Source organism: Jaculus jaculus, chromosome 9 (genome assembly GCF_020740685.1).
Source record: "Jaculus jaculus isolate mJacJac1 chromosome 9, mJacJac1.mat.Y.cur, whole genome shotgun sequence".
Classification (NCBI taxonomy): Eukaryota; Metazoa; Chordata; class Mammalia; order Rodentia; family Dipodidae; genus Jaculus; species Jaculus jaculus.
The window spans coordinates 100,744,786-100,772,419 of record NC_059110.1 but is presented as its reverse complement, the minus strand read 5'-3'; the positions used below and the strand labels follow the sequence as shown (position 1 = coordinate 100,772,419).

General features: G+C 47.9%; 1 protein-coding gene across 1 annotated transcript; it reads right to left on the bottom strand.

Moving 5' to 3' along the window:
- Positions 1 to 27,199, bottom strand: C9H17orf67 (chromosome 9 C17orf67 homolog). The gene is made up of 4 exons (XM_004669978.2): positions 27,142 to 27,199; positions 25,242 to 25,342; positions 5,754 to 5,881; positions 1 to 462 (listed from the first exon to the last, which is right to left on the bottom strand). Exons 1-3 carry the CDS (start codon positions 27,197 to 27,199, stop codon positions 5,765 to 5,767), a joined length of 276 nt encoding a protein of 91 aa, XP_004670035.2. The 3' UTR covers positions 1 to 462; positions 5,754 to 5,764.
- Positions 27,200 to 27,634: the final 435 nt, after the last annotated feature.

Genomic DNA, 27,634 nt, shown 5'->3' with positions numbered 1-27,634 from the left:
TCTTCTTGTAAGGAGAGAGACGCGTAGACAGCAGATTAAACACCAGTGTTTATTAGTGTGGCAAAGCAGGAAAAAAGAGATGACCAAAAACTCAGCAGCCCCATCTCAGCAAGATGTCCCCAGGGTCCCCAGGGCAGGCAGCCTGTCCAGTGCCTGATCAGCAGGCTCCCGGCTCCCTCCTTCCAGAGAGGACTTGGGTTCTGTCCACACTCACAGACTGGCAGGAGGGCCTTAGGCTTTCCACTCTAAGCAATTAGTCATCATGATAGCATGCAGGTTAGTAAAATGAAGCTGAATCTATATTTGTCATCCATCCCCAAGGCACCCTGCCTGTGGCTTGCTCACAAAAGTCGCAAGCCCCTCAGGTCTGAAGACATCCATTTCCGCAGTTTAAGGTTAAATGGAAGGCAGAGCCTCGCCCTGTTTCAGCATTTTCCAGGTCACTGCCTATCAAGATGCTTGCTGGAAAAGAAGGAAAAAACAATGTCAGGATGGCAGGTGATGATGCGGAAGGACACTTGGGAGGGGGAAACGGCTACCTGTCATTTCCTGACCAATTCCTGTGTGACAGAGTAGTTCTGAGTTCCATGTCCTGGCTTTTTGAATCCTCAGGATAGCCACAAGAAAGGAGCCTTTGTGTGTGTGAGGGGGGGATATATGTGTATATTCATGTTCGTGTGTATGTGCACATGTGTGGGGAAGCCATGGTTGATATCAGGTGTCTTCCTCAATCACTCTAATTTTTTTTAAGACAGGGCCTCTCACTGTACCTGGTACCCACTGATTCTGCTAGACTAACTAGCAAGTCCCAGGGACACCCCTGTCTCTGCCTCCCCAACACTGGGTTTACAGATGTGTGTGTACCACTGTGCCAGTATTTCTTTTTTTGTTGCTTTTTTGTTTTTTCGAGGTAGGGTCTCACTCTAGCTCAGGCTGACCTGGAATTCACTATGGAGTCTCAGGGTGGCCTTGAACTCACGGCAATCCTCCCACCTCTGCCTCCCGAGTGCTGGGGTTAAAGGCGTGCGCCACCATGCCCGGCATGCCAATATTACATATGAGCACTGGAGACCCAAACTCGTGCCATGCAGAAGCCTTTTATCCACTAAGCCATCTCCCCAGCCCACAGAAAGAGCTCTTCCTATCTCCATTTACCAACAAAACAGAGAAGGCAGGCAACTTTTTTTTCCCATTTAGCCAGTGTCTAGTGGCCTTAGAATCTAAAAGGTGTCTCACTCCAAATTCCAGGCAGACTCTACCCTCTAGCCATTGCTTCCTTGGCCTGCAAGTGGGAAATGTCTGGAATGATACGTTGGTGGAGCCCCATATTTGCAGGATTCTGGTTCCTGGCTCCCAGCAGGGCCTGTCCAGTGGAACAGAAGCCTCATTCACCCCTGGAGAGCTAAGCTTCAAGGGCCACACACCCAGAAACCTCTCCTTTCACCAGCCTCGCGCAGTGGTAAGAGGCACTTCTGCTTATGGGTCGTTTGCTGAGCTCTGAATGACAGAGATACCACCACACGCTGACTGGTAGATGCAGAACCAGAGCCTCAGAGAAGTGAGTCAGCTGTCCATGGCTGTCACGGAGCTGAGACGCAGAGAGGCCAGCCTACCCTTGCCAATTCCAGAGTTAACACTTGCAACAACTCCCCAGTTCTGTTTTCTGGAAGCAACCAAGCAAGAGTTTCTGGTGCTGGGAGATAAAAGGTCCCTGGTGCAGAGGGAGATGGCAGCCTGGAGTCAGGAACCAATATGAGGCACACCAGAGTGCTGGCCCAGAACAGGCTCAGAGGTCGGTGGGACCAAAAGAGGGAAGTCATCCCAAAACTTTATTCCTCAAAAATAGAATTTTTCTTTCACTCTTTGAGAATCACCACACATGCCCCTGCCCAGGGACAGTCCGTGTGCAACTTGTAGGACCTGAAGTCATCAGAAGAGCGACATGCCAGGTGTGGTGGTTCACGCCTTAATCCCAGCACTTGGGAGACAGAGGTAGGAGGGTCGCTGTGAGTTTGAGGCCAGCCTGAGACTACATAGTGAATTCCAGGTCAGCCTGAGCTAAAGTGAGACCCTTCCTCAAAAAAAAATAAATAAATGAATGAAAATGAAAGCCAGGCGTCGTGGTGCATGCCTTTGATCCCAGCACTCTTTAATCCCAGGCAGAGGCAGGAGGATCACCATGAGTACAGGCGCCACCCTGAGACTACATAGGGAATTCCAGGTCAGCCTGGGTGAGAGCAGTCCCTATCTTGAACACCCAAAAAGATGGTGGGCTGGAGAGATGGCTTAGTGGTTAAGGTGCTTGCCTGCACAGCCAAAAAAAGACCACAGTTGATTCCCTAGGACCCGCGTAAGCCAGATGCACAAGGTGGCACAAGTGCCTGGAGTTAATTTGCTGTGGCCAGAGGCCCTGGTGGGCCCATGCCCATCCTCTCTCTCTCTCTCTCTCTCTCTCTCTCTCTCTCTCTCTCTCTCTCTCTCTCTCCCCTCCCTCTTTCTGCCTCTCTCAAATAAATAAATAAATAAAAATAAATTTTAAAAAAAGGTCTGGAGAGGTTGCTTAGCAGTTAAGATGCTTGCCTGTGAAGCCTAAGGATTGAGGTTTGATTTTCCAGGTCCTATGCAAGCCGGATGCACAAGGTGACACATGTGTCTGGAGTTTGTTTGCAGTGGCGAGAGGCCCTGGCATGCCCATTCTCTCTCTCTCTGTCACTCTCTCTGTCATAAATAAATAAATATTCAGAGAAAAGGGCTGGAGAGATTGCTTAGTGGTTAAGGTGCTTGCCAGTGAAGACTAAGGACTCACTTTTGACTCTTCAGGTCCCACCTAAGCCAGATGCACAGTGACATGAGCATGCAAGGTTGCACATGTGAACAAGGGGGCACAGGCATCTGGAGTTTGATTGCACTGGCTGGAGGCCCTGGCATACCAACTCTTTCTGTCTCTCTCTCTCTCTCTCTCTCTCTCTCTCTCACTCTCACTCTCACTCTTACTCTCTCACTCTCACATTAAAAAAAAAAAAAAAAAAGGCAAGCTGGGCGTGGTGGTGCACGCCTTTAATCCCAGCACTCGGGAGGCAGAGGTTTAAGGATCACCATGAGTTCACTACATAGTGAATTCCAGGTCAGCCTGGACCAGAGTGAGACCCTACCTCGAAAACCAAAAAAACAAAACAACAACAAAAAAGATGGACCCATGGGTCCCTCCCAGGCATGGGTTAGTTAGGAGGTCCCAGTCAGGTCCTTCATAAAATGGGGTTAAAGTGCACACCGCCAATGACACCAGGGTGTGCAGAGGATCAGAGGAGAGAACGTAGGTGACTACACCCTGCAGATTACACAGTGACCCTCAGGAGGAGGTGCCCTGTTTCTTCATGCAACAAGTCACAGTAGCACAAAATAAACAGCAGTAAAGTTATAAGACTACACTTAACCACACATAATAAACCATGCCACTATGTCCTGTCCTTCTTGGCCCATTAAAACTGCAGGGGCAACCAGGCATGGTGATGCACGCCTTGCATCCCAGTTCTCAAGTGGCAGAGGTAGGAGTATTGCTGTGAGTTTGGGAAAAAAAAAAAAAAACTGCAGAGGAGGGATGAAATCCACTGGACTTAACCACTGATGGGATTTTGCTACTTTATCTAATAGGATTTTTAAAGGAGTGGAAGGGGCTGGAGAGATGGTTTGCTGGTTAAAGCGCTTGCCTGCAAAGCCTAAGGACCCAGATGCAATTCTCCAGGTCCCACATAAGCCAGATCCCACAAGGGGGTGCATGCGTCTGGAGTTCACCAGGAGTGGCTAGAGGCCCTGTTATGTCCATTCTATCTCTCTCTCTTTCTCCCTCTCTCTCCGTCTCAAATAAAAATAAATTTAAAATAAATAAATAAAAAATAGCTGGGCATGGTTGCACACACCTTTAATCCCAGCACTCGGGAGGCAGAGGTAGGAGGATCGCCATGAGTTCGAGGCCACCCTGAGACTATATAGTGAATTCCAGGTCAGCCTGAGCTAGAGTGAGGCCCTACCTCAAAAAAACCAAAAAACTAAAATAAAATAAAAAGGGTGGGAGAAGACAGTATGACTATCCAGGGAGCAGAGTTGGGGTATGGGGTGCATTGGGCACCTCAAGTAGCCTGCTGTAGGTCCAGTGGAAGAGAGGGGCCGGGGGAGGGCTGTGTAGACTGCTGTGAGAAGGCTGCAGGGAGGGGTTAGCAGGGTCACTGGGAGCCAGACCCGGGGAAGAGGTGCCGAGCCTGGTACTGTCACCATGCTGGTGACTGTGGTGGGTGTCACAGGTCAAACCCACCAACGCTGACCCCACCTGGAGAGACGCGGATCTTAACAACAGAGATTCAGAGTTCTGAAGGATTGTTTTTACGTGTGTGTGTGTGTGTGTGTGTGTGTGTGTGTGTGTGTGTGTGTGTTTTCATGTGGAGGCAAGTTCCTGGGTTTACATATGCACATGTGTGCACGTGTACATGGAGGCCAGGGGACACCTCCAGTGTCTCCTCAGGAGCCATCCACCTTTAAAAGTAAATTATCTTTTTGGTCAGGTATACTGGCACACACCTTTAATCCCAGCACTCGGGCAGCAAAAGTAAGAGAATCATTGTGAGTTTGAGACCAGACTGGGACAGAGTGAGTGTCAGGTCGGCCTGGGCTACAGTGAGATCCTACCTCGAAACATATATATATAAAAGAAACAGAGAGAAAGGCAAACAGAGAGAGAGAAAAAATATGGGCACGCCAAGGCCTCCTGACATTGCAAACAAACTCCGGGCACATGTGCCATTTGATGCGTCTGGTTTCCATGGGTATGAGGAATAGGACCCTGGCCATGAGACATTGCAAGCAAGTGTCTTTAATGGCTGAGCCATCTCTCCAGCAACCCATCCACCTTTTTTGTTTTTATTAACAATATTTTATTTATTTATTTATTTATTTGAGAGAGAAAGAGGGAGAGAGAGAAAGAATTGGTGCGCCAGGGCCTCCAGCCACTGCAAATGAACTCCAGATGCATGTGCCACCTTGTGTATCTGGCTTACATGGGCCCTGGGGAATTGAACCAGGGTCCTTTGGCTTTGCAGGCAAGTGCCTTAACCACCAAGTCATCTCTCCAGTCCCCACTTTTAAAAAAAGGGGGGGTCTCTCACCGGCCAAGTAAGCTAGACCAGCTGGCCAGGGAACCCAGGGACCTGCTTGTCTCCACCTCCCCAAGCCTGGGTAGCAAGCACATGCCACCACATGTAGAATTTTTACATGGGTTCTGAGGATCAAACTCAGGTCATCAAACTTGCAAGGCACGCACTTTACCAACTGAGCTATCTCCTAGCCCCACATTTATCTTTTCTGGATGGCAGGCAAGGGCCCGTCCCCCTTCCCCACCTGTTATCTTCTGGTGACCTGCAGTCTACCCCATGTTCCCCAAGGATCCTTCCCATCTGACTCTCCTATCTCATTCTTGTTTTTATTTGAAAGGGAGAGTATGGGCGCCCCAGGGCCTCTTGCTGCTGCAAATGAACTCCAGACACTGCATCACTATGTGCATCTAGCTTAATGTAGGCACTGGGGAATTGAACCCAGGCCAGTGGGCTTTGCAAGCAAGTGTCTTTAACCTCTGAGCCGTCTCCCCAGCCCTCTCTTATCTTATTCTTTCCTCTCTGATCCATAAGCAGCTAATCACTGGCTTCCCCTCCCAGCCTGTGCACTGCCCACAGCCACCCCCCTCCAACAGAAAGCCTGGAGCATACCGAGCTGGCCCTTACACGGGGTGGACCCTGTTCCTGTCGCAATGGGGTTTGCAGTGGGGGTTCAGCCAGTGCTCCAGGAACTGCTCCTCTGCGCGGTGCTCCAGGGCCAGCAGGTAGTGCATGTACTCCTGGTGAGACAAACCCACGGTGAAGGGAGACTGTCAATAGGGCGGCAGAGCTGCTTGCTGGGACAGGGCAAAGCCAGGCCAAGAGAGAGGAAGGGAAGGCTTCCGTCATGCCCATGTCTCTGATGAGAAAATCGGTCAGGCCCACCCATGAGAGGGAACAATAAATAAATTTGACAAACCAGGCGTGGTGGCGCATGCCTTTAATCCCAGCACTCAGGAGGCAGAGGTAGGAGCAGTGCTATGAGTTTGAGGCCAGCCTGAGGTTACATAGTGAATTCCAGGTCATCCTGGGCTACAGTTGAGACCCTACCTCAAAAAAAAAAAAAAAAAAAAAAAAAAGAGGGCTGGAGAGATGGCTTAGCAGTTAAGGCACTTGCCTGCAAAGCCTGAGAACCAAGGTTCGATTCTCCAGTACCCATGTAAACCAGATGCACAGGTGGTGCATGTGTCTGGAATTCGTTTGCAGTGGCTAGGGGACCCGGCACACACATTCATTATCTCTCTCAATTTCTCCCTCCCTCCCTCCCTTTCAAATAAATAAAACATTAAAAAGAAAAAAAATCCAGAGGGAGAAACCCTGCCTAAAAGAAATGCCCAGGCTAGGACCAAACCAAAACTTGCCCTCTGCCCTCCACATGCACACACCCTGTGGCACACACATATCCACACTCACCCATGAACATGTGCGCACACACACACACATAAATAAATAAAACATTTTAAAGTGACCCAGGGGGCCACTGCTGTCCGCAGGGGTTGTCGCAGCACAGTCTGCCGGCAAGGACAGCAGAGGACAACTACCTCCCTTCTGGTTTGTCTGCAGCGTGGCCTCCTGCGTCGGTGGATTCCAGCAGCCTCAGCTCACATGCTGCAGCGGGGCCCACACGGCTGCAGGTGTACTGGACGCGTTCATTCCCTCACTGTCAACGCCGCCGCCGCCGCCGCACAACCCTACACCGCGGGGCGCCGTGAGCGACCTCGAACTGGCCCGAAGTGGAGCCACTGTTTTACAGAAGGGACTTGAGGAGCTAGCCAGACGGTGAGTGGGTAAAGGGCTTGCCCCGCAGCATGAGGGCCTGAGTTTGGATCCCCAACACCCACCAGAAGAAGCCAGGCATGGGCGCGCATCGCCGTGACCCCAGTGCTAAGGACAGACACAGAATCCTTAGGCTTGTTAGCCTGCTTGTCTAGTGAATCAGTGAGTCAAGTAAATAAATAAGGTGGAGAGCTGCTGAGGAAGATTCACACACATGCACACGCACACACACACGTACACTGGCACACGTGTGCTCACACATATCCCACTCATCACATACTATACACACGTAGATATGCAAAAAAGAAAGGAGAGGAAAGGAGGGAGGGGAGGGGAGGGGAGGGGAGGGGAGGGGAGGGGAGGGGAGGGGAGGGGAGGGAAGAAGAAGAAGGGAGAGGGAGAAGAAAAGAAGGAAAAGAAATGCCACCGAATAAATTAGAAGTATCCAACTGGGCCACACTTCTTTTCTTTCCCCGTGCAGCCTGGTTTGCTTGGGGACCATTGCTGCTTTCTCGTCAGAATGCACTTGGAGTCCTGGCAGGGAGTCTCGGGCTCAGCGGGGGTGGAGGGTGGGTGGTGAGGGCACTCCTTGTGAGACCCAGTAATGCCTCCCCAGCTGTTTGTGAGCCATGTTTGTGAGGCGGGGTCTGAGTTCCCGCCCTGTCCAGGGAGCCTCGGACCGGAGGAAGAGCGGAACTTGGGAGGAGCAGGAAGGCGGGGCGGGATGCTAGCAGCTCCCTGGCATGCAGCTTTAGGTGTTCAGCTGTGCCCAGGAGAGAAACCCGGAGGAAACCTGCTCTGCCACCTGTTTGCTGGGCTGTGTGCCGTCGAGGCCATGAGCTCTGAGGCTCCTGCATTGCAGCCCCCAGCCGTGTGCCATCGGCTCTCCAGCCCCAATTTGCAATACCACAGGACACAGATGAAGTTCGTGTCCAGTAAGTGGCCTGCATCCCCCACCCTCCAGATCTGTGCTCGCCCTTTCCGCCTGGCGCGTGACGCGCATGAGCCGTCAGCAAAGAGGACACCCTTGTCCCACACCTTCCGGCTGAGGTGCACTCACTGGGAGACGGCAGGGAGGGGGGGAGTGCCGCTGGGGGTCTTAGTCCCTGGAGGAGTTACAACAGGCTGAGGCAACCTTCTCCAGAGGTCACAGCTCCTGGGGACTGTCCTCTCTAATTCTAGGAACTGCCCTGCCCATTGCTCATCCTGGGTAAGGGGTTCTAAGCCCTGGATCCACATCTCTATAGCAAGTCTCTTTTTTTAAGATTTTTTTTTTTTTACTTTTATTTTAGAGAGAGAGAGAGAATTGGCACACCAGGGCCTCGGCCACTGAAATGGAACTTCAGATGCTTGCGCCACCTAGTGGGCATGTGCAGCCTTGTGCTTACCTCACCTTTGTGTGTCTGGCTTAGGTGGGATCTGGAGAGTTAAGCATGGGTCCTTAGGCTTCACGGGCAAGTGCCTTAACCACTAAGCCAGATCTCTAGCCCCACAACAAATCTCTTTGTTAAATTTTCCTGTTGTTCAGTGTAGCAGTTATCTTCTCATTGCTGAGACAAAACTATCAGAAGCAGCCTATGAGAGGAAAGGGTTTCATCATGGTGGGAAAAGCATGGCAGAGCAGGGGCTGGGCATCACATCTTGTCATATCAGCTGGAAGAGAGCAGCAAGAGCGAGTTAGCTCTGTGCACCCAGTGGGCTGGACTAACAAACCTCAAGTTCCCCCCCAAGTGACACACCTCCTCCAACAAGGCTCCACCTGCCAACGGTCAACCAGCTAAGATCAGATATGAATGAGGCTTAGTCACAAACACATTAGGCTATAGGGGGCATTCAAACCATCATGCCCAGTCTCCTCATGGACACACTGGCACCCCATTCCTGCAATGTGATAGGAAGCGAGTAAATATTAGCTGCTAGGTATCACGCTGTCTCATAAACAAGATGAGGTGAAGTGGAACATCTTGCTATGGGTCAGGTACCCAGACAACGTTCAATAAAGGACTGTGGAGTAAAAGGCCCAAGCAGCATTTCTCCAAGAATGCTCTGCATTCCCTCATGGGTCTGTGAGGTCAAAGCTGATCTAAAGAATACCACTCAGACATTATTCACTTCCTCCCTGCGTTGCCATTTGTACTGAAATGCCAAGGCGATGTTGGGCAAAATGGCCAGCTCCTTCTCTGGAATCTAGGCAGTCACACCCACTGTGCTAGTGGATATTACTCCACTCTCGCACACTTGCAGTGACAAACATAAAACAAACCATTCTGAAAGTGCCAGTCTCCCTATATCAGGCTGTGGAGAAGCAGTACAGAGTGTGGCCCATAGGGAGTGTGCAGGTGACCCCAGGCTGCATGACCAACTACCAAGGACAGATTAGGTGTGTTTTGTGAGTGTATGGCTGACATTTTTTTCCACTGGATTTTTTTTGTTTTGTTTTGTTTTTCGAGGTAGGGTCTTGCTCTAGCCCAGGCTGACCTGGAATTCGCTATGTAGTCTCAGGGTGACCTCAAACTCACGGCGATCCACCTACCTCTTCCTCCCAAGGGATTAAAGGCATGTGCTACCACACCCAGCATATTTATTTATTTTAAATTATTTAATTATGTATTTCACGGGGCAGGCAGGCAGGAGGGGGCACATGCCAGGGTTTCCTGCTGCTGCAAATGCACACCAGCTGCTTGTTCCACTTTTTACATCCAGATTACACGGGGCAGCTTGGTAGTCGGATCTAGGCCATCAGGCTTTACAAGCAAGAGTCTTCAACTGCTGGGCCATCTTGTAGTCTCCATTGTAATTACTTTTTATTATTGATTTCTTAGCTAGCATATAAAGTAGTGGGTTCCTGGTGACGTTTTCATACACATATATCATTATATTTTGTTCTTCTCTACCTCCATACACTGACTCCCCGTCCCGGCTCTCCTCATCTTGCTGCTCTTCTTCCTCCCTCCAAATGCTTTTTTTTTTTTTAGGCAAGCCCAACAGACTGGCCTCTGTGTGTGTGTGTGTGTGTGTGTGTGTGTGTGTGTGTGTGTGTGTGTCTATGTGCGTATATGAAAGAGAGAGAGAGAGAGAGAAAGAGAATCGGTGTGCCAGGGCCTCCAGCCACTATAATCAAATTCCAGACATGCGTGCCACCTTGTGCACATATGCGACCTTGTGCATGTGTCACCTCGTGCATCTGGCTTACATGGGACCTGGGGGGTCGAACTTAGATCCTTAGGCTTCACAGGCAAGTGCCTTAACTGCTAGGCCCCTTCTTTATGCTTTATGTCATGCATATTCCATTGCCCTCTCATTCCCCCTCCAGACTCCCTTTAGAACTTTCTCTTTTCCTAGTCCCCTTTCTACTTTCATGTCACACACAAACACACACACACACACACATATCTATGTATATAAATGTAAATCTATCTTTTATTTTTATTTTTTATTGTTTTATTTTTGAAAAAGAGACAGTGAAAGAGAGAAGGGGGCAGAGAGAGAGAGTGGGTGTGCCAGGGCCTTTCAGCCACTGTGAACAAACTCCAGATGCATGTGCCCCTTTGTGGGGCATGTGTGAGATTGTGTGTCACTGCGTCTGGCTTATGTGGGATCTGGAGATTCAAACATGCATTCTTAGGCTTCGCAGGCAAGTGCCTTAACTGCTAAGCCATCTCTCCAGTCCTAAATGTAAATCTAAATTCTGTATATAAGAGAAAACAAAAGCTGGGCATGGTGGCACATGCTTTTAATCCCAGCAGTCGGGAGGCAGAGGTAGGAGGATCACCGTGAGTTCAAGGCCACCCTGAGACTACAATAGTTAATTCCAGATCAGCCTGGGCCAGAGTGAGACCCTACCTCGAAAAAAGAGAGAGAAGAAAAAAATATTTGTCATTCTTAGTCTGGCTTAATTTACTTAAACATATTGATCTCTAGTTCCATCCATTTTGCTGTAAATGTCATAATTTCATTCACTGCTACAGCTTAATAAAACTCCATTGTGTAAATGTGCCACATTCCATGATTTCTTTCACCTGTTGGTGGACACTAAGGCTGACTCCATGCCTTGGCGATTGTGAATAGAACTCAAGAAACATGGACATGCACAGATCTCTGTAGTGTGTTGACTCAGAATCCTTCAGGTATATGCCAAGGAGTAGTATCGATGGTTAATATGGTAGTTCTACTTTTGGTTTATTTTAGGGAACTTCACACTGATTTCCACAGTAGTTGCACACATTCACATTCCATGAGTAGTGAAGAAGGGTTCCTCTTTCCCCACATCTTCACCAACACTTGTCACCTGATTTTTAAATGATTGTCATCCTGACTGAGAAGAGATGGAATCTCAATATAGTTTTTTTTCTTTATCCAAGGAGAGAAAGAAAAGAAAGTAAAGAGAGAATGAGGACACCAGGGTCTCTTGCCACTGCAAACAAACTTCGAATGCATGCACCACTTTGTGCATCTGACTCTACGTGAGTACTAGGGAATCAAACCCAGGTTGCTAGGCTTTGCAGGTAAGTGCCTTAGCCACTGAGCCATCTCTCCAGCCCTCAATATAGTTTTAATCTTCATATCCCTGATGGCTGAGAATGTTGAACATTTACTGGTCATTTATATTTCTTCCTTGAGAACTGTCTACTCAAGATATTGTATCATTCATTGATGGGATGATTTGAGTTTTAGTGTTTCATTTTTGGAGTACATTATAATCTATTATTTAGGGCTGGAGAGATGGCTCAGCAGTCAAGGTGCTGGCCTGCAAAGCCAAAAGACGCAGGTTCGATTCCCCAGGACCCACATAAGCCAGGTGCACAAGGTGGCTGTGGTGGTTTGATTCAGGTGTCACCCACAAACTTAGGTGTTCTGAATGCTATAGCCAGTGTCCCCTTGCCAGTGTTTGGCACACTCTCCTGTTGTTACTGTCCACCTTATGTTGGCCAAGGGGTGATGTCCACCCTCTGCTCATGCCAGTGTTTTCCCTGCCATTATGGAGCTTCTTCTCAAGTCTGTAAGCCAAAATAAACCTTTTTTTTTTTTTTTTCCAAAAGCTGCTCTTGGTTGGGTGATTTCTGCCAGCAATATGAACCTTACTACAACAGTGACACATGTGTCTGGAGTTCGTTTGCAGTGGCTAAAGGCTCTGGTGTGCCCATTCTCTCTCCCCTCCCCCATCTGCCTCTTTCTCTCTCCCTCTTTCTTAAATAAGTAAATACAAATATGCCGGGTGTGGTGGCGCACGCCTTTAATCCCAGCACTCAGGAGGCAGAGGTAGGTGGATCGCCATGAGTTCGAGGCCACCCTGAGAATACATAGTGAATTTCAGGTCAGCCTGGGCTAGAGTGAGACCCTCCCTCGAAAAAACAGTAAATAAATAAATAAATAAATAATCCTAGCATTTATCTCTTGTCAGAAAGATAGTTGACAAATATTTTCTCCCATTTGGTAAGCTGTCTCTTCACTGTGTGGGACATGTTAAAAATGAGCCAAGGAAGTCCACCACTCCAGGAAAATAATGGATAGTATTTGCTGTTCTACATGATGATCTGAGTTATCAGGAAGAAATTAGAAATGGGAAAAGCTGCATGTACTACTGTGAACTTGGCAGTGTCCCCATACTTACAAATGGAGCTGATGAGGTCACTGGTGATAAGAACAAATATCACTTGTGATAGACAACACTTTTTGCAACTGGCTACTGTGAGCTGACCTGTAATAAACATGGATGTATAAGCACCTCTGTGGTGTACAGATTTAGAATCTTTTGAGACTGAACATTTATTTGCATCCTGACTCATTGAATCCCTTTCCCTCTCAGCCAAATATCAAGCCAGTTTTGTTTTATGTTGTGTTTTGCATTTTGTTTTGTGGTTGTAGTTTGAAGCAGAGTCTCACTCTAGTCCAAACTGACCTGATATTCATTATGTAGTCCGGGCTGGCTTTGAACCTTGAACTCACAGTTATCCTGCTACCTCAACCTCCCTGAGTGCTGGAATTTAGGCACCAGCCGCTATGACTGTCTTGTGTTTTGTTTTGTTTTTAAAGAGATGGGGTCTCGTCCAGGTATGGTGGTGCATGCCTTTAATCCCAACACTTGGAAGGTTAAGGTAGAAAGATCACCATGAGTTTAAGGACAGCCTAGGCTACAGAGTAAGTTCCAGGTCAGCTTGGGCTGAAGTGAGACCAAGCCTCAAAAGAGAGAAAGAGAGAGAGAAAGCCAGGCATGGAGGTGTACGCCTTTAATCCCAGCACTTGGGAGGCAGAGGTAGGAGGATCTCCGTGAGTTCAAGGCCACCCTGAAAGTACATAATGAATTCTAGGTCAGCTTCAGCTAGAGCAAGACCCTACCTCGAAAATCAAAAACAAAAGAAAGAAGAAGAGAGAGAGAGAGAATGAATCTAGATACACTAGCAGGCTGGTCTCAAACTCTGGGGATTTAGTGATCTTTCTACCTTAACCTCCTAAGGAGCTGAGACTATGACATGAGCCACCCCTCCCAGCCCAGTTAGGTTTTTTTTGTTTTTTTTTTTTAATTATTTGTGAGACAGAGAGAGAAAGGAAAAAAAAAAAACACCAGAGTCTCTTACCACTACAAATGACACAAGGCGTTTCTGCCTTTTTTTTTTTTCATCTGGTTTACATGGGTACTGAATAATTGAACCTGTACCAGCCAGCTTTGCAAGCAAATGCCTTTAGCCTCAGAGCCATCTCCCCAGGCCCCATTTAGCTTTTGGATGGCAGTAATCAAGGCATATTGAATGTATGGCTTAGTGCCTGGCACACAGTAGAACCCCAGTACAGCGCCATAAAGAAATGGATAAATAAATACATTCAAGAACTGTTTTTTCTCCATCATCCTACTAAAACCTCCTTGGAAGGTTCCTCAATGTCTGTGTCTATCTGCTCATTATAACAACGCAGGCCAAATGTGCATAAAATCAAAGTGTAGTATCTATTTCACACTCCTAAACAGCAGCTGAAATCATCATGGAGAAAAACAACCAAAATAGACACACACAGAGAACAAGAAAAAAGCCAGTGCTGGTTTCCATGACACTTCACTATTTGTTTTAAATGTTAGGGAAATGAATATGCCACAAAGGCCTAGAAATGATCGTTAGTCAAAGTTGAAAAGCCAAACGGCCAATCTGCTAAAAACCACAAATTCAACAATTGCACTGGCTAAGTTAGCAATGACCCAGCATTAATGATCATCTCAAATGTTCCTGGACTGAGAAAGCAAGGGGAGATGGAAAGCAGGTTTTAATTTCTGTAAGATTCTTCTCTCCAAGGGGGAAGAAATTAAAGCAAAACAAAAGCCGATGTTTGTGTCCCACACCCAGTGCCCATTGTAATGGTTGAAGTCAATCTCTTCCCAGTCACTGGACTGGAAATTGCAAGAAGACCCTTACTATAGCACTCAGCTTGTGTGACAATGAAACAAAACTGCCCACCAGAGACTGATGGACAGTCATGAAACAGACAGGTAATCTATCATGTGTCCATGCAAGAACTTTTTCCAAGATGCCAATATCCTCTCTGTGACATTTGGACAGGATTACGGGGCCATCAACATTTGGAAGAATTATTTCGCTCATTAGTGCAAGCAAGGTAATCACGTGGGCTAGCGGAGGGCTCAGAAGCTAACCACCCTGGGACTCGAAGGCTCCACACCACAGGAAGGCAGATGTGTGCTGGGTGCAATTTACATCTCAGTTTCTCTGAACCTTCTTTGAGATCATGGGGAACAAAAGGGTAATGAACTGACTAGTACATTTGTCAAGGGGCTAAACATGAAAGCATAGTTTTTCAAAGGCCACTTACCATAAAGCTAATATGATTTACACATGCCCAATGAGAACATTCCTGAAAGGAGCACAAGCCAAAATGGCCAGCTTCCTGGGAAGGCGAATTCCCAGGGCACACAGATGCTTATGAACACAATCACAAAAGACAACACTGAGGCTTAAATGTCAGCTTTTTAAAGAATTGCCATGGTTCTCCCTGGCAATTGGCAAATAACTTCTTCCCTAAAATTAAGAGAACTTCAATGAGTTTTAATGAGGCAACAGAAAGAAGAAGGAAAAAAAAAAAAAAAACACTTCTTTGAAATAATCTCCAGAATCTAAAGTTATATCCCTCAGAAAGCAACTGAGCCCGGTCCACTCATAAATGTCACTGGAGGGTTTGGTGCCCGGGACCTGGAAGTGAAACAGAACGTCCATCTCCTCAATCGAGAACCATCCGGTGAGAGAGACATAAGGTAAAAGTAGCCATCTTATTTCTGAGAGTGCCATGCTGAAGAGGGACGTTGGATGGCCTCTGAAGAAAGACGCTGCCTAAGACAGGAGGGCGATCTGGCTGCGACATTTGTCGTCCCACTGATCGCCAGGGTTGATTCAGCTGGTCTGGCTGGCTAGGCGGGTGTCCCCTTCCTCCCTCACCGCTCCATGTGTGTCCCTCCCGAAGCTGCATGCTCCACTGAAGAGGACGACCTTCCCCAAATAGAGGAGGACCCATCTTCGGTCAAGGGTACATGAGTAGCTACGCTCCCCTGCTAGAACCTCCAAACGAGCTCTCAAGAAAGACACTACCTGAAGCGAGTCCATCAGGATATGCAAGAGTAATCCTGGTAAATAAGTAACAGAAGATACAAGACAGGTGCTACGGGAGAAGAACGTGAACCACTCCATCAGCCCCTGCAGTTTATCCTCCCAGATGTCCAATGACAGTAAATACTTTGGTGTCTATATAGAACCACCACACAGCATTGTTCACTCCTGCTCCTCCCTTGCTAGCCCAACAAAAAGCCAGCTGGTCTCCAGTTTGAACACCAGAATCTAGTGTTCCTTAAAAACTCTGCTAGAGGGCTGGAGAGATGGCTTAGCGGTTAAGCGCTTGCCTGTGAAGCCTAAGGACCCCGGTTCGAGGCTCAGTTCCCCAGGTCCCACGTTAGCCAGATGCACAAGGGGGCGCACGCGTCTGGAGTTCGTTTGCAGAGGCTGGAGGCCCTGGCGCGCCCATTCTCGCTCTCTCTATCTCTATCTGCCTCTTTCTCTGTCTGTCGCTCTCAAATAAATAAATTAATTAAATAAACAAAAAAAATTAAAAAAGAAAAAAACTCTGCTAGAATCCTCTCTTGGAAGACAGGAACATAAATTGTCAAAGTGCTTTTGCAAAAACAATTGAATAGGGCTGGAGAGATGGCTTAGCAGTTAAGGCACATGCCTGTGAAGCCTAAGGACCCAGGTTCGATTCTCCAGGTCCTATGTAAGCCAGATGCATATGGTGACACACGCATCTGGAGTTCATTTGCAGTGGCTAGAGGCCCTGATGTACCCATTCTCTCCCTCCCTCTCTCCCTCTCCCTTTCTCTTGTTCTCTATCTCTCTCTTTCTCTCATAAATAAAAATAAAATATTTTTTGAAAGTGCAGAGTGGTGTTTATAATTTTAAAAATTGGAAGTGAGCCAACTAACAAAAGAGAATAATTTAGTAACATTACAGTTATAAGTAGATTATAGTAATATGAGAAAAGGCTAGGGATATCGCTCAATGATGGAATGCTTGCCTAGCCTGTGAAGGCTCTGGATTTGATCCCAGAACCTCAAAGAATGATTAATAAAGTAGGAGTAAATGTGTATTATAATATTAAAATAAACAAAAAACAAGCCAGAAACAAAGTTGTAGATGCTCTCTTTTCAGATGGTGATGACCACTGGGATGACCCAAAAGGCACCATAGTACTGAGAAGAAGGGACGGAGGAGTGTCCAGCACTGAAATATCTTACATTCTCCAAGGCTCAGGGTCCATTGCAGAAGAGGTGGCGGAAAGAATGTAAGAGCCAAAGGAAGGGTACCACTCCTTACATACAACTGTCCGGACAGAATTTGGCCTCGATATCCAAGACTTCGCAATGCCCAGCAGTACCTACTTAAGACCCTCATAATAGGAGAAAAAGATGAAGACATCACATTAAAAGAGAGACTAATGGGGAGAGGGAGGGGATATGACAGAGAGCAGAGTTATGAAGGGGAATGTGGGGGAAGGGAGGGAAATACCATGGTTTGTTGTCTGTAAGTATAGAAGTTGTCAATAAAAAATATATATATTAAAAAAAAGAAGTACCAGGCATGGTGGCGCACGCCTTTAATCCCAGCACTCAGAAGGCAGAGATAGGTGAATCACTATGAGTTTGAGGCTACCCTGAGACTACATAGTGAGTTCCAGGTCAGCCTAGACTAGAGTGAGACCCCACCTCAAAAAAACAAAAATAAATAAATAAATAATAGGTAATCAAAAACTGGACTCACACACATGGCATGGCCAATTTATTCTCAATAAAGGTGCTGAAGTAAAAACTAAATAAATAAAAATATACACCAAAAGACTAGAAATGTCAATACTGTCTTTGGAGAGAAGAAATAGGACTACAAAAAAAAAAAAAAGAAATAGGACTACAGCTGATTTTTGTTTCCTCTTTTGATTCTTGTTTTCTAATTTTTCAATAATACATGTGAATGACTTTATTTTTTAATATTTATTTTTGTTTACTTATTTATTAGAGACACAGAAAGAGAGAATGAGAATGGGCGCGCCAGGGCCTCTAGCCACTGCAAACAAACTCCAGATGCATGTGCACCATGTACAACTGGCTTATGTGGGACCTGGAGAATCGAGCCTGGGTCCTTAGGCTACTCAGGCAAATGCTTTAACCACTAAGCCATCTCTCCAGCCCAAATGTTCTCATTTTTAATTACACAAGAATACATAAACATGTTGTTAAAAATTCAAACATTAGCCGGGCATGGTAGCACACTCCTTTAATCCCAGCACTCTGGAGGCAGAGGTAGGAGGATTGCCATGAGTTTGAGGCCACCCTGAGACTCCATAGTGAATTCCAATCAGCCTGGGCTAGAATGAGACCCTACCTCGAAAAAAAACAAAATAATCTTCATCATCATCATCAAACATTAGAGCTGGAAATATGCCTCGGCGGTTAAGGCACTTGCTTGCAAAGCTTGATGGCCTGGATTTAATTACTTAGTACCAATTTTAGAAAATGGTACATGCATTGGAGTTCATTTGCAGTGGCAAGAAGCCCTAGATTCTCATTCTCTCTCTCCCTCTCTCTCTCTCTTTCTCTCTCTCGCTCTCGCTCTCGCTCTCGCTCTCTCTCTCTTTCTCTGTCCCTCTCTCTCCCTTTCTCCTTGCAAATAATAAATTTTTTTTAATTTAAACATTAATTATAAAATTCACTAGAACACTACCTGCAATCCTCAATGAGAAGGTCAAGTTAAGGTCACTGAGTTATCTCTCTTGACATTTTCATGAAAATTTACATTCATATGAATGTGCCTATATAAGTAATATGTAGTATTGTTTTCTGAGAGAGCAGAGTAGGGTACACCTTCGAAGCCCCCTACTGGATGCCCGAAACCACAGCTAGCGCTGCACTCTAGATATAATAGGGCTTTTTCGTATACATACAGTCTTATGATAAAGTTTAATTTACCAACTGAGCCCAGTAAGAAATTGCCAACAGGTCTGCGGAGCTGCCCTCTGTGGCTAAAGGTGTCTGCTTGCAAAGCCTGCTGGCCTTGGTTCAATCCCCTAGTACACACATGAAACCCGACATACAAAGTGACACGTATGTCTGGGTTCATTTGTAGAGGCAGAGGGCTCTGGCACATCTATGTCATCTGCATATGCTCGCTCGCTCTCTCTCTCTCTCTCTCTCTCTCTCTCTCTCTCTCTCTTAAATAAATGAATAAGTTATTTTTTTAAGCCTATCTGCTATCTCCTTAAACAGGAAATTTCAGCGGTATTCCTTCCTTAGGCCTGATCTTCTCCTTGCTCTCTGACCGCTTTTCTACCCCCACACCTACCACGTCGATCGTCCTCCCCGGCGGTCTCCACGCACTGGAAACCGCGCCCGCCCCGCCCAGAGCCCCGTGTCCCGGGCGCGAGGTCCTGTGCGCACGCGTGCAGCCGGCCTGAGCCCGGTAATCCCCGGAAGCCAAGCGCCGGGAGCGCGCGGCAGCCCTTTGCCCGAGCGGTTGCAAACCTCGGCGCGTGTGTTCACTTTGTCTTACCGCCTCCCCGCCCCGAAGCACCAGCCTCAGCCCTCTTCCCTGGCCTCTCCCTGGTCTGGACTGGTTTCCTTTTCTGCAGTCCCTTAGGGCAGAGACAAAATAAAGCAGTCCCTCTGGCACATCTCTGGGTAACTTAAGAGTCACGAGTGAGCACGTGAGTCGCTGAGCTCTGTTCCCAAAGGCACGAGCCTTCCCAAGGGTCACCACCTGTCCTCACCTGCCCAAGTCCATCTGTCCGTGTTCTGGGCCCCACGGCCGCCAAGGAGCCGCGGCATTCCCAACACTGGCGCTGCCCGGTTCCCGTGCCCGGCAGGCCAGCGAGCGTGTAAGCGGCTCTGTGCCCAGCACCTCCACGTGCCCCCTGTAAGCCACACCTAATCCCAGCTGTGCCCGGCAGCACAAAACCCAACCCTGCCGCCCGACACCAGGGCCTTTCCAACCTGACCTGCGACGACCTTCCCGGCCGTCTCCCATCACTCAGATGACAGCCCAGGTGCTCAGGGAGTGTGAGCCAGGCGTGGTGGCGCACGCCTTTAATCCCAGCACTCGGTAGGCCGAGGTGGGAGGATCATAGCTGTGAGTTCGAGGCCACTCTGAGACTACATAGTGAATTCCAGGTCAGCCTGGGGCTAGAGCGACACTCTACCTTGGGAAAGAAATGTAGAGCGTGGAGGACTGGCATAAAGATGCAATGAAAACAAGATGTGCTGCAAAGGCTTTTCAAAACACACCTCCCTCACACATACACACACACACACACACTCCTCATTTACACACACTCAAAGACACCTGTGTGTGCGCCACTGGCAATCTCAAATACACAGACTGGTGCAAACATTGTGCCCTGTTCCCTAGCAAGGGGACATCGGTAAGCACATGGTTCTCAGTTTACACACAGATGGAAGTGGTCTTTGCTAGCAGTCATGAACAGGCGGGCGGGTTCTGAAGCAGTGAGAAGCCCTTGGGTTGGTTATGTGAGCCCACAGGGCTGACCTCAGCAACCCCCCCCCACCCTCCCTGGATGAAGGTGCAAGCTCAGTGGCCTGCAGCAAGCATGAGGCCACCCTACTTCCTCTCCGTTCAATTGTGTGTGTTCTCAGAGGTTAAAGCAGGTGATGACCCCAAGCCAAAACAAGACACAATGTGGACAAAGGAGCTCTCAGAAGTTTCTGAGCTGAGCACCGTACAAGGCGGGAAAGGAATGCAGCTAGGTCACAGGAGGCAGGAAGCTGAGCATCAGCCGGATCTAGTCTGAGCACCTGTTCAGGGAGGCCTGCGATCGGCGCCAAGGCCGTCACTCCACGGAGCTCAGCAGATGCTGCTAGGGAAACTGTCCAGGACTGGCATATGTGGACTAGAACATATAAAACTTAGTTCAGTCCCTAGTACAGAAAAAAAAAAAAAAAAGCTACACTTATTACTCACTTGGTAGGCATGTGGCGCAGGTCTGCACCCCCAGCAGCACTAGGAGATGGAGGCATGAGAATCGAGAATTCAAAGCCAGCCTTGGCTACACATCAAATTTGAGGCCAGCCTTGACTGCATGACTCTGAGAAGAGAGAAAGGAAGGAAGGGAGGGAGGGAGGGAGGGAAGGAGGGAGGGAGGGAAGGAGGGAAGGAGGAAGGGAGGGAAAGGAGAGAGGGAAAGAGAAAGAGAGGGAAGGAGGGAGGGGAAGAGAGGGAAGAGAGGAAAAAGAAACAAAGGAGAGAAAGAGAAAGGGGAAGAAAGAGGGGAAAGAGGGAGAGAGGGAAGTAAACAGAAGGAACAAAGGAAGTGAGGGAAGGAAGGGAGAGAGGAAAAAGAAAAAAGAAAAACTCAAGTGCAGACTTTGGAGTCCATCACAGCCTGTCTCCTAAGCACCTGGAACGATTTTTTTCTGAGTTCTTTTGACCCTTTTCCCCAGCCTCTAGTGCCCTGAAAAGCCTTTCAGAATGGCTTCCACAAGCCAGGCATGGTGGTACACGCCTGTGGTGCCAGCACTTAGGAGGCAGAAACAGGAAGATGGCCTCAAGTTTGGGGCTAGCTTGGACTACACAGTAAGTCTTAGTCTAGCTTAGGATACAGTATGAAATCCTGTCCCAGAAAAAAAGAAAGAAAAAATAAGGGATGGAGGGAGGGACCAGAGAAAAGGAAGGAAGGAAGGAAAAGAGGAGTCTGGAGAGATGGTTCAGGAGGTAAAGGACCTAAGTTCAATCCCTAACACCCACATAAAAAGCCAGTTGTATGGCTGCAGAGATGGCTTAGTGATTAAGGCACTTGCCTGCAAAGCCTAAGAACCCAGGTTCAATTCCCCAGACCCTACATAAGCCAAATGCACAAGGTGGTGTGTGTATCCAGAGTTGGTTTGCAGTGGCTAAAGGCCATGGCAATCCCATTCTCTTTCTCTCTCTCTACTGTCTCTCTCTCTCTCTCTCTCTCTCTCTCTCTCTCTCTCTCTCTCATAAGTAAATAAATAAAATATTTTTAAAGGAAAAAAGCCAGTTGCAGCCAAGTACGTCTGTTACCCCAGCACTGGAGGAGGCAGAGACAGAGGGATCACTGGAGCTCACTGGTCAGCCAGTCTGACCCAAACCGACAGCCCTGAAGGCAGAAGAGTGACAGAGGACACCCAATACCCTCCTGTGCCCGCCACATGTGGGCACACAGGGCAGTTGCATCTGCGCACACACACATATATGACACATACTATATACACACCAAAAAAATAAATGAATGAAAACATGGGCTGGAGAGATGGCTCGGATGTTAAGTGAGCTTCCTGCTCAAGGACAAGGGCCTGAGGAGGCCTGAAACAGCCCAGTTCAAATTTTCAGATCCCATGTATGTCAGCCAGACATAGCACACACACTTGTAATCCGGTCCTGCAGGGGAGAAGAGATCCAGAACTCCCAGCAGGCAGACAAGACATGGAGCTGGACACCCATCAGTCCACTCTGGCCTGGGCAGGTCAGTGACTCTCACTGCAGGAGATGACAGTGAAAAGATATGGAGAAAATGGGAGGAACTTTCTCATGGTTAGAAAATGGGAGATTCTCCAGGTGTGGTAGTACATGCCTTTAATCCGGGTAGGAAGATACCATGAGTTCAAGGCCACCCTGAGAGTACATAATGAATTCTAGGTCTAAGCTAGAGTGGAAATCCTACTTGGAAAAAAAAAAGTGGGGGGGGGGGATTCAAATCCAGTCTGACCTGCACTTACAATGTGATATCTTTTTTTGTTTTTGTTTCTGTTTTTGTTTTTTGAGGTAGGGTATCAATCTAGCTCAGGCTGACCTGGAATTCACTATGTAGTCTCCGAGTGGCCTCAAACTCACAGTGATTCTCCTACCTCTTCCTCCTGAGTGCTGGGGATTAAAGGCATGCGCCACCACATCTGACTTTGTTCCTTTCTTTCTTTCTTTTTTTTTTTTTTTAAACAGCCCCAAGTATGTATGCAAGAGTAGTTTTTTTATTTATTTATTTATTTATTTATTTATTTATTTATTTGAGAGCGACAGACACAGAGAGAAAGACAGATAGAGGAAAAGAGAGAGAATGGGTGCGCCAGGGCTTCCAGCCTCTGCAAACGAACTCCAGACGCGTGCGCCCCCTTGTGCATCTGGCTAACGTGGGACCTGGGGAACCGAGCCTCGAACCGGGGTCCTTAGGCTTCACAGGCAAGCACTTAACCACTAAGCCATCTCTCCAGCCCTCTTTCTTTCTTTCTTTAATGTACGTTCTCTCTCTACCTCTCTCTCTCTTTGGGTGGGGGGGAGGTTTCAAAGCAGGGTTTTGCTCTAGCCCAGGCTGACCTGAAATTCAATTCACTATGTACTCTCAATACCCAATTGTTTTCTCTGTGTGTGTGTGTGTGTGTGTGTGTGTGTGACAAAGAAACAAACACAGACAGAAAGTGTGGGCCTCTTACCTCTGAATGAACTCCAGACATATGCACCATCTACACATCTGGCTTTTTGTGGGTGCTGAGGAATCAAACCCTGGCCTTCAAGCTTTGCAAGAGCCATTTCTCCAGAACATGATATCATTTCTTTTCTTAGAAAAAAAAATTTTTTAATTGCAAGTTGGGGTGGGAAGGACATGCCAAGGCATCCTGCCACTGCAAACAGAACTCCAGATGCATGTGGCACTCTATGAATCTGGCTTTATGTGGGTACTGGGGAACAGAACCTGGGGCCATCAAGTCTTGCAAGCAAGCAACCCTAATCACTGAGCCATCTCTTCAGCTCCCTATGATACTATTTCTTTTTTATTTTAATCTTTATTTATTTATTTGCAAGCACAGAGCAAAAGAGATAGAGAGAAGAGAGAATGGGTGCACCAGGGCCTGTAGCCACTGCAAACAAACTCCAGATTCATGTATCCCTTGTGCATCTGGCTTATGTGGGTCCTGAGGAATCGAACCCAGGTCCTTTGGCTTTGCAGGCAAACACCTTCACCACTAAGCCATCTCTCCAGCCCTAATTTTTTTTATTAGTTTTGTACTCTGATACTATTTCTTCAAAAGAGCTTTATTGCTTTTTTTAATTTTTATTTACTTATTTGAGAGTGACATATAGAGAGAAAGAAGCAGATAGAGACAGAATGGGTGCGCCAGGGCCTCCAGCCACTGCAAACAAACTCCAGATGCGTGCGCCCCCTTGTGCATCTGGCTAACATGGGTCCTGGAGAATCGAGCCTCGAACCAGGGTCCTTAAGCTTCACAGGCAAGCGCTTAACTGCTAAGCCATCTCTCCAACCTTTGTTTTTATCTTTTGCATGCACATACATGCACTTGTTTGTACATGTGACTATGGGTACCTGTGTGTCACAGCACACATGTGAAGGTCAGAGGACAACTTTGAGGTGTCTGCACTCTTCTCCTGCCTTCTTTGAGACAGGGTCTCTTGCTGCCGCAAACAGAAAGCCAGATTAGCGAGCCTTCCAGCTTAGAGGTCTCCTGGCTCCATCCCCCCGTTATAGTAAGCACTGTTGGGTTCACAGACTCATGCACCACTTTGCATCTGGCTTTATGTGGGCACTGGGGAATCGAACTCTGCTTGTTAGGCTTTGCAAGCAAGTGCCTTTAACTGCTGAGCCATCTCTCCAGCCCTGTTTTTATTGTCTCATTGTGTGTGTGTGTGTGTATTATAGTGCTAAGGATCAAGCTCAGAACTAAGCAAGCATTCAGAGCTATATCTCCAGCCCAGTAAAAGGCTTTTCAGTGAAACTGTTGAATGATGCAGGTGCATCTGCAGTGAGAGAAGACAAATGTGGCGTCAGGTTCCTCTGAGCCTCAACATAGAGACTCAATAGAAAAGGCTGAGATGAACCTAAAACAAAAATTTTAAGGGGGGGTGCTGGAGAGATGGCTTAGCAGTTAAGCGCTTGCCTGTGAAGCCTAAGGACCCTGGTTTGAGGCTCGGTTCCCCAGGACCCACATTAGCCAGATACACAAGGGGGCGCACGCGTCTGGAGTTCGTTTGCAGTGGCTGGAGGCCCCGCATGCCCATTCTCTCTCTCTCACTCTCTGCCTCTTTCTCTGTCTGTCACTGTCAAATAAATAAATAAAAATTTAAAAAAAAAAAAAAGTAACTTGAAGGACAAAGGAGAGCTTTGGTGGGGAAAGCCTGACAACAGGAGCCTGAGGTGACCAGTCACCGTGCGTCCTCTCTCAGCGAGGAGAGAGAGAGAGAGAGGGGCGCTGGTGCGCGGCTCCCTTTCTCCCTCTTCATCAGTCTGGACCCCCAGCCCAGCCGCAGCGCACATGGAGGGTGGGGTCCCACCTCAGCCCGGCCTGGACACCCCCGCACAGACACGCCCAGAGGTTTGCCTCCTCCAGATCTTGTTAAATCGGCCGTCGGGATTAACCATCCCCGGCGCCCTGGTTCAGAAAGGCCAGGCAGGTGGGCGTCATCACCCACCGGGCAGGCACTGAGACAGAGGGACACAGAGGCGGCCGGCACCCAGATGCCAGCTGTCCAGAGATGCCACCGCTGGCCAAAGACGCTGCTCCGGCTCGCCCAAGTCCCCGGGAGACCATGAGGGCCTTCTCCAGCCAGACGGGAGGGACGCTCAGCGGGCCCCTCAGGATGCCAGGGCCACCCCCCACCGAAAACCCCACGATTTCTATGTTCGCAGTGGGCAGGGAGGGCTGGCACCCCCGGGGGAGAAGAGGCCCAGGGCAAAGACTGCGATGGCCACACCTCACCCCTGCGTCCACACCCGCCCCCGAAGGCGCAGCGCCCACACCCGAGCACTCACCCGCATTGGCTCGTCCGGGAACCCCGGTTTGCGGGGCCTGTCCTGACGCCGGGACCTCAGCAGCTGTTTGGCCTCCTTTTCTGTCAGAATCGGGGAGGCTTCTGCAAAAAGCCAGGAAGGGGCCTGAAGGACCTCCGGTGGCCCCCACTCCATCTCCACACTCCAAAGCAAAGGATAGTCAAGCTCGGTCTTGGTTAAAGCCCAGGAGTTCTTTCCCAGGGACCTGTCCCAAAGTATGTGGCGTTCCAGGAGGCTCGGGGATTTTTTTATTGTTTCTACTTCGGTTAACTCACTGCAAAAGCTGCATGATTTAGAACTATTTGCTGGTTATGTACATGTCTGAAATTGGCCGGGGGATGGGAGGGAAGGAAGGAAAAGGAAGGCAAGGGAAGGGAAGAGCGCCAAGCGTGGCGGCGCACACCTTTAATCCCAACGCTCGGGAGGCAGAGGTCACAGGGTCACTGTGAGTTTGAGGCCAGCCTGGGACTACAGAGCGAGTGCCAGGTCAGCCTGGGCTACAGTGAGACCCCACCTCGAAAAAACAAAAAGAAAGAAAGAGAGAGAGAAATTAAATTAAATTCTTAAGAACTGTATTGAGCTGGAGACGTGGCTCAGTTGGCAGAACGCTTGCCCAGCACTCTGAAGCCCTGGGTTCGATCCCTGACACGGACAGACCAGGGGTGGGGCCTGAGCCTGGGATCCCAGCACTTGAAAAGTGGAGAAGGCAAGAGAATCGGAAACTCAAGGTTCCAGGCCAGCCTGCCAAAGAAAGAAAATGACGGAGGGGGAAGAAGGAAGGAAATGAGGAAAAAAAAAAAAAAAACAAACTATACCTTCTGCAATGTCCCATTCCTTTAAAAGTGAGTGAATATGAATATGGGAGTTTTTTAATATTTTTATTTATTTATTTATTTGACAGAGAAAGAGAGAGAGAATGGACGTGCCAGGGCCTCTAGCCACTGCAAATGAACTCCAGATGCGTGCACCCCCTTGTGCATCTGGCTAACGTGGGTCCTGGGGAATCAAACCTGGGTCCTTTGGCTTTGCAGGCAAACGCCTTAACTGCTAAGCCATCCCTCCAGCCTGAATATGGGATTTTTTTTTTTTAAAGGATATTCTTCATGGACTGGAAAGGTTGCTCAGTAGTTAGTCACTACCTTCCAAAGCCCAGTATAAAGCCAGACGCACCAAATGGGCCGTGCACCTGAAATTTGTTTGCAGCTGCCCTGGTACACCCATACTCTTCCAATCCCTCTCTCTCTCTCCCTCCCCACCCCTCCCCCTCTCTTTCTCCCTCCCTCCCTTCCTCCCTCTCTCTCCTCTCTGCTCACAATTAAGTGAATAAAAACGTTTTAATTTTTTATTCCGTTCTCTTATCTGTATTTCTCTTCCCTTAGCTCTGCTTTAGTGGATTGCTTCTTAAGTCTTCCATAGACAAAACCAAGTTTAAACTTCTTCGGGGAAGATCCCCAGTGACAGTAATATTCTATTAAATTTGATCAACGGCTCATTCCTCCCAGAGAAGACATTATGATAACAAAATTACATTATTTGGACAATCCCTGCAAATGTTACACAGCATTAACATAATAAACGCATATCAAATTTTGGTGACCTCACATGGCCTCTAAAAGAAGGTATAATTGAAGGGTTATCAACATTCTTAAGAGTTAGCATCCAAACACATTTAAAATATCTTTTTTAAAAGCACTAACTTCTGCCTCACGACAGAAATGAAGCTTGCTCTTACAGAAAAGAAGAGGAGAAGACATTAAAATATCTAGATAAAAGACACTATATATTATCTGAAATGAAAAAAATATTTAAGTACCAAATGCACTATTATTGCAGAGTCTCATGTTAGTGTGGAAATGGGCTGTTTGGGGAGTGGAGGGCCTACCTGAGGAGAAAGCCAGCAAGGTGAGAGCTAGGAGCAGTCCCAGCAGCTTCTCCATCATGCCTGGCTCCCCTCTGCCCACCCACCACCAACTGAACTGTCCCGGCCCAGCCAGCCTCCTTTTGAAGGGAGCCCGGCCAGGCCAGCGCTGTGCAGGCTTGGAGTCCCAGCGCTCACAGCATGATGCTAAGTGTATCTGACGCTGAGCTTGTACTAATGACCATTAAAATCTTTCCCTCTGAATTCCTGTGAGTTTTCATCCTGAGGCAGGAAATGATCCCTCTGAATAGGACTTCCTGAGCTTGGTTTTGAGAAAGCTATGTGTGATATTCATGTCGTGTAAACAGACCAGTTCTCTAGTCCCTTCTGACCATTTCTCTGCAACTTTAGTGTTGTTCCTGCTCCACTGAATATTAATTACCTCTTACATTTAGGTATTTTATAACATTTTTCTTTTTTTTTTTTTTTGTCTTGTTTTTTTCGAAGTATAACCAAG